This window comes from Rhagoletis pomonella, unplaced genomic scaffold (assembly GCF_013731165.1).
Source record: "Rhagoletis pomonella isolate Grant_MI unplaced genomic scaffold, Rhpom_1.0 Rhpom_scaffold_00055, whole genome shotgun sequence".
In the NCBI taxonomy this organism is placed as follows: Eukaryota; Metazoa; Arthropoda; class Insecta; order Diptera; family Tephritidae; genus Rhagoletis; species Rhagoletis pomonella.
Window position 1 is genome coordinate 130,911 of NW_023458609.1, and position 11,937 is coordinate 142,847.

Consider the following 11,937-nt stretch of genomic DNA (forward strand, 5'->3'; position numbering starts at 1 on the left):
AAAAATTTCCCACTCCAATTGCGACAACACCGCCTAAGAAGTTTCACTTATAAAAATGGCAAATTAATAGAATAGCTCAGAGCGAAATATCGCGAAAGTGTGCGCACGTTTGTATATTCTAATGGTCTTAGTATGCATGCTTCGCATAAATTTCAAACTGTCAGGTCAAAATCTGTTGAATGCATTTTGTATGTATTCCATTACCCAGAAATTAGCAGAACTTGTAAAAAATTAGCGATCTGTTGAGTTTAGATTTTGCCTCACGTTTTCTTAAGTGACATTTCAATTGCAGTGGTACCAATAGCATTATTTTTTACAGAGACGCATGGAAAGCATATTAGGGAGATTCACGACTCCATCCATCTTATTTTGGGAACAAGTAAAGAATAAGGCCCGTTGAGCTAAAAAAAAAAACAAAAAGTGAGCATGGCCCGCCGATTTTCTCTGATTTTACTGGAATGCATTCCATTTTGGGTCAAATTCATAGGAGCGGTTCTAGGGAGGGTAAACGTGGAACTTTCAATATCGAAAGCTTATATTTTGAAAAGTTTTCAACCAATTTTCAAAGTATGGATAAAGTAATTAAAAGTCCTTTGATTTCATATGTGTATATAATATATATGCATATATAAATTATGGCAATTTTTTTAAAAAAATATTTGTTTTTCTTAAAAAAAACTATAATAAAAGATATGCACAAGATAAGAAAGAGCACAAAAACACACTTAATTAATATAAAAAAAATCTTCGGTAATATCACCAAAAATTAAAATATGATTTTATATGTTAAAAGAAAAAAACTCCGTAGGCGAATATTTGGAAGAAAATATCGCGCTATTTTTCTTTATTCAAAATTTTCATTTTATATTAAAATATAACTTTATATGAAATAAAAAATATAGAAAAAAGGTTTTTTCTTAACAGCGGTCGTCCCTCGGCAGGCAATGGCAAACCTCCGAGTGTATTTCTGCCATGAAAAACAGCTTCTCATAAAAATACAATCGCCGTTCGGAGTCGGCGTAAAACTGTAGGTCCCTCCGCTTTGTGTGACAACATCAAGGCGCACGCCACAAACCGGAGGAGAAGCTCGGCCAAACACGAACATATGTGTAAGCGCCAATCTATTATTATTATTATTATATGAAATAAATTAATAAAATATAATATCAAGACAGTTCTTTTATTTCGCTGTTGGCAGTAGGTATGGAAAGTTTTGAAAAGTAGTCGATTCTCGAATTTTACTTAATCCGTACGATTCTTGGAATCCAATAATCCACGGCGGGACTCGAATTATTCGATTCTAATGGATTTTTTATTTGAATATTTCACTTGAGAAATCTATAAAAACGGCCAATTATACAGCCATCAATCGTAGCTAATAATGCTATTATAATGCATCAATTAAAATCATTGTAGCAAGAGTTTTAATAATAAATTTGGAAAAAGTGCTTTATTTTCTAAAAAGTGTGCGACTGATATATATTCACGGTACTGTTTTATATAAAATGTAAATAAATTTTAATATCTAAAGATTTTCTTCTCTTCGTAAATTCATTTCTAGCATCTATATGAATATGCGCCAATTAGTCTTATTTAATATTTATATTAGTCATGCCAGAAATTTCACAATTCTACTGACGTGTATCTAAAGATGTATGAAGAATAAAAGAATCGAGTTCTCAAAATCGATTCTCGATCGATTCCGAAAATTTATAATCGATTCCCCAAAATCGATTATTTCGAGAAAATCTTCGATTCTGGAGTGGAATCGGAATCGATTTTTCCATTCCTAGTTGGCAGTTGTCCTTAAACCTAACTGTATAAAATTATATATCAAATGAAAGTTATTTTTATGCTCTTTCTAGTGAATATATCATCTAATATACCTACGCAGCGTTTGATGTTCAGCCAGAAAAAGAGAATTTATTCTAAAACTTTTCGACATAAATACTACTACAATAGTTGAGAAGAAATGTCAGATTAAACAAGTTCAAAGGAGTCATTGAATAAATCTCAACAAGAAATGAAATGAGGTATAGAGTTGATTCTTAGAGTTGCACGCCGTATCAAGTATCTTAGCACCGGCAAATTATGAAAGGTTGCCACAATACTCCCCTCCTAGACAGTTGGCTGGGCGGCGATGGACGCGGGCTTCAACCGGTCGGCTGATATTTTCACCTCGTTGTTGTTAACCTGGACTACGAAATATTTCGGGGTTCGTCGAATGACCTTATATTGGCCTTTGTACGGAGGTGAAAGTGAGGGCCGGATTAAGTCGTCACGAATAAATACCTGTTCGCAACTTTTTCAACCTGAGTGCACGGAAACCTTCTGCTTTATGTGCCAAGCCTTCATGCATTGGCTCAGTAGCTTAACCATATAGGTTTCGTAGCTCGTAGATGCACTATCGGTAAAAAATTCAGCGGGCAGCGGAAGACTTTCGCCGTACACCAAATCAGAGGGGAGGCACCCAAGTCGTCTTTGTGTGTAGATCGTAATCCCAACAACGTCAGTGGTAAATACGATGCCCATTGGTTAGCGTTATGACATAATATAGCTGCTTTCAGCGTGCGTTGCCATCTTTCGACCATCCCATTTGTTTGAGGGTGATAGGGCGTTGTACGGAAGTGGCGAACACCTAGTAATTTCAACTGCTGCTGAAATAATGCGCTTTCGAACTGCCGCCCTAGGTTGGATGTGATGGTCAATGGCACGCCGAACCGTAAAATCCAACCACTCAGTAATGCCTTAGAAACAGTCGGCGCCATCATATCAGGTATTGGCAACGCTTCTGGCCAGCGCGTAAAATGATCGACGATAGTAAGGCAATACCGGCTGCCTTCAGATGGTGGGAACGGCCCGACCAGATCAATGTGTAAGTGCGTAAATCGTGCGCTTGGACACTGCCGCCGCTGCAATAGACTTCGGTTATGCCGAATTGTTTTGTTCCGCTGACACTACCCTGTGGGGAAAATCTCTAGTTCTGAACTGGTGCGCTTCTAGTACATTTAGACCCAGTACTGGTTCGCGATAAATCTCTTTTGCATGCAAGCAACTGGCGAATTTAACATGGCGATGTCCTAGGAGGTGTCAATTGCCCCAAGCTGCATCCCTTTTTGATAGTGCCGAACTAGTCCTAAATTCTATAGTTCTGAACCAGTTCTAAAATCGACAGACGAAAGAAAAAAGTATCATGATTTTTCAATATTTTTGGTTCTTCCGTGTGTGCGATTTTAAGTTATTTTGGAAGAAATGTGTTTTCAATTTGAAATTAAATTTGTTTGAATGATTGTAAGAAATATACGTTTACATACCTTTAGCTGTAGCTGAGTTTGCAGAGGTGCTCGCTGTTATTTCTTAGATTCCAAACTGTCCCAAGATGTTGAAATGTTAACACAAATTTTAGTTTTGTATTACCAAGCTATGAAAAAGCATCTGCGAAGCGCAGAAGAGAAGCGTATTTGAACGAAAAAGCCGCCGAACACATATCTATGTAAAGTAAACAAGACCCCCGCTGCATCCCTTATTCGATAGTTCCGAAATAGTTCTAAATTCGACAAATAGGATCTAGTTCGTTCTTCATCCTTTGTTCTATAGTTCCGAACCATTTCTAAATTCGTCACTTTAGATATATATTTCTAGTGAAAAAAAACTGAAAAAAATTACTTTGTTAAAAGTACCACTTTTCGCCGATTTTGGGCTGGTGGGGATCTAGTTTCTATCGGACTAGTTCCTTTTTGGCGATAAAGACCTAGCACGGAACTAGAAATTTGATTCACTAGTCCGCGGTTTCCCTGCAGGGTACATACAGCCACGAGCGTAATCTCTGCCATCCCGATGTATCCCAGGCCAAACAAACCGCTCTGTTATTAGTCGCGTTGTCCCCTTGTACCTGGGTGTGCTACATTATGAATTGAGCGCATAAACGTTTGCCTGAATTTTTTTAGTTACAAATGGCCGGATACGACCAGACGAAGTGTCGCAATGCAAACTCTTCGAGCTGAAAGGAAGAACAAAACTTTTAAGCTTAAGCGAGTGATGAATATTGCCATCCAATAAGTCGTTCAGCTCCTCGTCGTTACGCTGGTCGTCGGCCATCCTCAGCTATGCTGTGACCAAGAAAGCGAAGTTCTGAAAGGCCAAACTCGGATTTCGCGACGTTTATTGTCAAGTTATTATCTCTCAGTAGTTGAAAAACTTGTCGAAGATGACCTCGGTGCTCATCTGCAGAAGTAGACGCAATGCAGACGTCATCGAGATAAACGAATACAAAATTAAACCCGCGTAGAACCTCGTTTATGAGTCTTTGGAATGTTTGGGCTGCAGTCCTTAACCCGAAGGTCATATGAGTGAACTCAAAAAGTCCAAAGGGAGTTGTTATCGCAGTCTTTCAGATGTCTTCATCATAAATCGGCACTTGATGAAAAGCCTTCTTCAAGCCAATTTTGGAAAAAATACATTTACCGACCAAAATATTTGAGAAATCGTGGAGGAAGGGCAGTGGATATCGGTCCGGAATCGTAACTGCATTCAAAGCCCTGTAATCCCCACATGATCGCCATGAGCCATCGGCTTTACGTACCATGTGCAATAGGCTGGCCCAATTGCTACTGGACGGCCTACAAATCCCCAGATTGAGAAGCGATTCGAACTCAGCCTTTGCGGCTACTAGTTTCTCCGGCGAAAGACGCCGCGGTCGTGCGAAAACAGGCTGGCCAGTGGTGGTTATACGGTGATGAATTGACGATTTCGTAGCTGCGTTTAGAGGGCGGGAATGTGTGATATCACTAAACTCAGTAAGAATGTTTGAAAAATTATAATTTTTATCGTATGTCTTGATACTCAATGCGCACGTTTTATCGATCTCACAAATCGATCGAAACTCTGTTTTGCGATCAAGCAAACATTTTTATTTTAAGTCGACCAAAAGTCCAAAATGAGCTAGGAGATCAGCTCCAATAATCGCTTGAGAGACATCTGCTATAACGAAATTCCATTCGCAAATTGAGGCTAAGTTTAAAAATGGCCTAGCCAAATACTAAAATGGGCGAACCATTTGCGGCAAACAGTTTTATACCACTTGGAGAAGCTTGGACTGCATTAGCGCACTTCGGGACCACAGAAACGTCCACACCTTTGTCTATTAAAAAGTGCATCTTTGTTGTCGTGTCATAAATGCGCAACCGGTATGATTTTGCGGCTTCAGATAGGTTGCCCAAATCTGAAACCGGAGCATCCAAGCAGGCCTATAGAGACTTCTTTGTTGATACAAAATTGCAAGGTTCCCGGCATTTCGCTGCTTTCTCGCCGAATTTTGCATGGTACCAACAAGCGTCGTTGTGTGGAATAGCTGGAAGCAAACGACGACTACGCGATTTGGATCGCGACCTTGAACGTACTCGTTGGCTTTTGTTATCGAGAAGTTTTAGCACGTGCTTGGTCAGTTCAGTCATTTCAAGTTTTAAGTTAGCAACCTCACTGACCGCTGCAACCTCGTGTGGTTGATTGTGGTGCATTCCGATTGTTTCAGTGATGGAGTCGGCAATTTTAAGCTTTTCCACAATAGCAACGTTCGTAGCTATTAGCGCCGCTTGTACGTACGGTGGTAGTCTACTAACCCATAAATCATGCAGAATACTGTCGCTCAACGGCAGCGCGTTTCATATCGTTAAATAGTTCGCTGGGGCGCCGGTCGCCCAGAACCATGTATTTTAATACTTTCTGAAGGCGGCGTTGCTGACTATCGGAAAAATGCTCTACGAGTTTTTGCTGGATGTATTTGTACTTAGCCTCCAACGGCCGTATCAAGTATCTCAGCGCCGGCAAAATAATGAAAGGTTGCCACATGTAGTTAATTACGTATTTTTTTAAGAAAAACATACTTATTTTATTTACATATTTTGACAGATATTGCATTGAAAACTATGTCAAATTGCAAAGAACTTAAGTGTCGACTTAATTTTGTCTGCAAATGTACCCCATTAAAACTACTTAAATTAATTTTTCTGTCAACAAATCCATTTACCTGAAGAAACCAAAAATCAGCTGTTTTTGTTCAGACACCGTGAATGACCTATTGCGTGAATGCATAAGGTTGGTAGTACTGATAAATTTGGTTGCATGCGAAGCATAATCAGCCTTAAGTTTTGTTAAGTTGTGTTACGATTAAGAAGTTGTGCGAAGTTATGCAAAGTATGCATAATCAGACCTTAAGTCAACCGATATACGGTTCGAATTCTCAACGTAAGATTAGCACCAGTGTGCGCTTCGCTCAAAGTTAAAATTTTCTTGTTATGTGTCGAGGTCTAGCTGGTGTTGTAAACCAATACATAAATACATAGATATTTAAGTTTGCTATTAAGTATTTTGAAGTTTTTTTTATGTCTATACATATATATATGTAAGTAATTTTCGTTTCTTTTTCATCTGATAGTTGTCAATCAAAAATACACAGTTCAAGTTCACGATGAATACGTGATGACTGGAAACACGGCGGTATTGAAATGCCAGGTGAGTGAATGCCCTTGTCTCAAAAATAGTAATTTCATGAATGGAAAGTTCCCGATGATTTTTACTAGTTCAGGCACTACGCTGACGGAAACAAAAAAACAATTTGTGTCTTGGAAGTATGAAAAAGCATCTGTGAAGTCCAGAACGCAAACGTATTCAGAAGAAACATACTGATTTTGAAGTTGTGTAAACCAAATTCATTTTAAAGTAGTTGAAATTAAATGTAGAGTCGGAAAGCACATTTACATGTATGGCTGTAGCTGGGCGTGCAAAATTATGGAGGCGTATTCGAATTTAGACCGCACTAAAGAATTGTAAAGCAATTTGCGAGTATATGGATCTTTAGAATCTCTAGCATAGCGCCTCATGAAAGCTGAGTTAGAATACGCCTTGGGAATGATGTAATTGATGTGGTTAACAAAGGTAAATCTCGAATCAAAGAGCACTCCTAGATCCAGGAATTCAACAACATTGCCAAGCTCAACACATGAGACAGAGTATTTTGAAGGTATTAGATTCCGTTATTTAGACAAGGTCATATGGAAACATTTATTAATATTAAGCTACAGTTTATTTCTAATGCTCCAATCAGTTATCTATATATATATATTATATTTAAGTCACATTGAAGTGCATAAACATCTGACAGGCAGGAAATCTTACTAAAGAGTTTCAGGTCGCCCGCGTAAAGTAGAAATTTAGAATGACTAAAATAGGCCCCAATATCGTTTATAAACAAAACAAATAATACAGGACCAAGAATACTACCCTGACGCACACCCGAAGTGGCCACAAAGGATGTTGATACGCGGTTTTATACTTTAAATGACCATACGATCCGTGATTCGCACTGCTAGTTCTTAAGATAATTTTTTCGGTAAGAACATTCTCATTCGTTCTCATGTCTGTTTATACGAGGAGCTTTCGCGGACATGTTTGAGAGTAAAATAAGTAATAATATAATATACCGAATAAATATTCTGGCCGATATATCGGGATCTTCGGAATTTTTGGGATTATTTTGGGGCTTACGAAACTACCTGGAGATTTCGGAGATTCTCGGCACTTTATAGGGATCAGCTTCGGGATATTCAGACTATTTCGGGACTTTGGGGGTTAATTCGGGAATTTTGGCACTATTTCGAGATCTTTGGAATTCCTAGGACCACATTGGCATATTTGGGATTATCGGCTCTGTAATGCGATTTTCGGGACTACTTCGGGATATTTGGACTATTTCGAGATTGTTGGGATAAATTCGGAATTTCTGGGAATGTTTCAAGTTTTTCGATACTACTTAAAAATTGTCGAGATTGCCGGGACTGTGTATTTCGATATTTTCGGGACTACTTGAAGATTTTCGGTATTCTCGGCACTATTTTGGGATCTTAGGGACTACTTCAAAGTTTTTAGGACTACTTCGGGATTTGTAAGAGCACTTGGGGATTTTCGAGACTTCTTTGGGATTTTAAGGGGTTTCGGGACTATTTCGGGATTTTCGAGACTACTTCGAGATTTGAAGGGTTTTAGGGGCTATATCGGGATCTTCGGGACTACTTCAGGATTTCCGGGTCTATTTCGAGATTTTCGAAACTACCTCGAAGAAATTACCAGCAATCTCGAATTAGCCCCGAAAATCCGGATACAGTGCCAAGAACCCCCGAAATCTGGAGGTTAAAATCCCGATATAGCCCCCAGAATCCCGAAAATCTCGAAAAACCCGTAATAGTCCTAAAAACCTCGAATTAGTCCCGAAAGTCCTGAAAAATTTGAAGAAGTCTCGCCGACCCCCCGAAGATTTTCGTAGAACTGGAAGTTGGAAGATACTTGTGTATGGTATATGTGTTGCATAAGAAAATATTGTTCTTAGTTGAAAAATCACAAATTTATTCGCTCTACAAATCAAAACACAAATAAATTTTATTCTTTATTTGGTTATCGAATCAAATCCTAAATAAATTTTATTTGTTATTTGGTCGACGAATCAAATCACAAATAGTAACCTTTTGTTTGGTTGACGAAACAAGTCATAAATACAAAATTATTTTTAATTTTGTTGACGAATCAAATCACAAATAACTTTTATTTCTTATTTGGTCGACGAATCAAATCACAAATAAAAGTTATTTTATATTTGGTTAACGAATCAAATCACAAATATTTATTTTTTTTGTAGTCGACGAATCTATACATATAATAAAATTGTAATAGGTCGATGTCTGTACATTGTAGATATAAAGGAAAATTAATGTGGGAGGTCTTTATTAGAGCACCAGAAGCCAAATCAACCACTTTTAGAATTTTTGTCTGTCTGTCTGTCTGTCTGTCTGTCTGTATGTTTGTTCGCGCATTACTCGAAAACGAATGCATGTATTTAAATGCAGTTTTCACCGATATATTGCTGATTTTAGAGTGGCCACCTGTTTGAAAATTTACATTTAATTCAATTTATAAGATAAATTTAATATTGCAATATGGGTATCAAACTGAAAGGGTTTAGGAAATTATATTGCCGAAAATATTTTTAGGGAGGGCTGCCACCTGTTTGAAATATTTTATTGTATTAAATTGATAAAATAAATTAAATCTATATCTACATCTATACATACTAAAATTGTAACAGGTCGTTGTCTGTACCTTATAGATGTTAAAGAAAAATTAATATGGTGGGTTTTTATTAAAGCTACAGAAGCCAAATAAACAATTTTTAGAATTATTGAATCTCTGTCTGTCTGTATATTTGTACCCGCTTTCAGTCGAAAACATGGAATTGAATGCAGTTTTCACCGATGTATCGCTAGAGATCTAGCTTCCAATATAGAAGAAAAAATTAGAGAGTTGCCATCTGTGTTTAAAATTTCAGTTTAGGTCAATTGATACGGTAAAGTGAATACTGCAATATGGCTGTCAAAAGAAAGAAATTTACCAAGGCTTACAGCTGAAAATATTTTTGTGGAAGGTTGCCACCTATTTGAAAACTTTAATTTAATTTAATTAATAGCATAAATTAAATATTGCAATATTGGCATCAAATTAAAGAGGCTAGGAAATTTTAATGCTAAAATATTTTTTGCCAACTGATTGAAAAATTGTATTCATTAAAGTTTGTAAAATAAATGAAATATTGCAATACGAATATTAAACTAAAAAGGATTAGGAAGCTTACTTTTGAAAATATTCTTGAAGCGGGTTTGAAAACTTTAATTCAGTTAAATTTGTAATATAAACTAAGTGTTGCCATATGGGAATCAAACGAGGGTATTTGAGAATAATAAAATTGCATCAGGCCGATATTTGTACATAATAGATGTTAAAGAAAAATTTATAGGGGGTTTATTAGATCAACAGAACAAATATAAAATTTTGGTATGTTTGTCTGTATGTTTGTAAGCGTACCACGCAAAAGTTAATGTATGGAATTAAATGCATTTTCACCGATGTACATATTGCTAGAGCTCTAATTGAAAATATAGAATCCATTTTTTTTGTTTTAGTTTATCGTCGATCATTATTCCTAGGTATTTGAACGTATTAACTTTTTCCAGTGCGTCGTTGTTTATATTTAGAGTTAGCAACGGACCGTTCTCAAAATTTCGCCTCGATATAACCACAAACTTATTATTTTTATTTCTGTGTGGAAGGTTTTTCGCTAAAAAAAATTAAAACTTTTCGTTGTTGCTGCCAAAAATTAAGAAATCGTCTCACGTTTTACAATTTCATACAGTTCTCTTTACAACGTATTTCACTAAACTACTAAACGGCTGCATCGACTTGGTTCATATTTGGCAACACCTTGAAAATAAATATTCTGACCAAAAATTTACTCGGTATGTAGCTCGAGATATTCCTAAAATTCTTATACAGACTGAAACGTAAAAAACCAATATATCTCTAAAACCAATTACGCTGGGGAACTGAACTTAGCACTGGTGCATATATTGCAAATGCATTGGGAAAGGAGGGTGGCTCCTTATTTCCATACAAACTGAACTTCTCATATAGCTTATCTCTGGAACTGCTTACGCTTACGTCCTGAAATTCTACACAGCTACATATGTTATCAATACCGTAGTTATGGCGAAAAGTGGTAATTATTGGAAAGGCTGGATCGATATACATTTACGTAAACGCGCAACTATCATTCGATTGGGAACCATTTTCTCCTAGATTTCTTAATCTCATTGAACTATTGTAACTTTGTCTTTAATTTTCAGTAAGGTAAAATTTATGTGAAAATTTTGAAGAATTTTTTTAATTTTTCACAAAGTTTTGCTTTTACAAGTTTTGCTATAATCTGTCCTATCTCTATACCTATTTGCATAAAATGATAGCCGTTTTCGTTGTTCGGAATAAACTCAAAAAACACTGAATAGAGTTCCGTCAGATTGTCGGTGGTTATCTTACATACATATATGGTCCAATTACATGCTACTATAAAACTCTCTAGGTGGTGCTGGAGTAGAGTTATTTATAAAAATCGTATTTATTTATTTAAGAATTTAAGAATTTAGTTTTCAGATGTCTAAATGAAGGATGGGGTTAAGTTTTTCTGTCTTTTTCGGTCTTGCATCTACCCAGAAATCAGTTCATAAATTTTACCACGAATTGGAAAAGTCGTGAATTAAAAAAGAAATATCACCGTAGGTATATCAATTGCTTCATTTGAAATATACTTAGGAGATCACACGACTCATTTAGCAATGTACCGGAAAACTTTTCATCCTGTGGGACAACGAGGACTCTTGGCCCTCCTGTAAAGAAAACGCACTTCTGTGCTCTTGAGTTTCCCTATAAGAACTTTTATTGGCATACACATCGCACCAACGTTGAAGTTGCAAGATCATACAAAAAGATTACGCATGATTGGCGGAGATCTCACAGGTGGAAATAAGACCATCAATAAAGCTCATGACACCAAAAGGGATTGGTATTCCATATGGTATTACTTCTTCTTTTCTTTTTTTGGCGCTGTAACCGCCTAAGCGATTTTGGCCGAGTTCAGCAAAGCACGCCAGTCGTTTCTCCTCTGTGCCAACTGACGCCAATTGGAAACGCCAAGTGAAGCCAAGTCCTTCTCCACCTGATCTTTCCATCGCAGTGGGGGCCTCCCTCTTCCTCTGCTACCACCAGCGGGTTCCGAGTTGAATACTTTCAGAGCTGGAGCGTCGGTGTCCATTCGAACGACATGGCCAAGCCAGCGGAGCCGCTGTATTTTAATTCGCTGCACTATGTCCATATCGTTGTAAAGCTCATACAGCTCATCGTTCCATCGTCTGCGGTACTCGCCGTCGCCAACGCGTAAAGGACCGTAAATCTTCCGCAAAATCTTTCTCTCAAACACCCCAAGAGCCGCCTCATCGGATGTTGTCATTGTCCATGCTTCTGCGCCATATACCAGCACGGGCATGATGAGTGACTTATAGAGCG

General features: G+C 37.4%; 1 protein-coding gene across 1 annotated transcript in view; it reads left to right on the forward strand.

The window, feature by feature from the left end:
* The window catches only part of LOC118749812 (Down syndrome cell adhesion molecule-like protein Dscam2), an 83,633-nt gene extending 77,023 nt beyond the window's left edge, over positions 1 to 6,610 (forward strand). The window contains exons 4-5 of the mRNA XM_036484585.1: positions 6,434 to 6,510; positions 6,584 to 6,610. Of these exons, the coding sequence (XP_036340478.1) occupies positions 6,434 to 6,510; positions 6,584 to 6,595 (89 nt within the window). The 3' untranslated portion in view covers positions 6,596 to 6,610. The remainder of the gene's footprint in view (positions 1 to 6,433; positions 6,511 to 6,583) is intronic.
* The last annotated feature ends 5,327 nt before the right edge of the window (positions 6,611 to 11,937 follow it).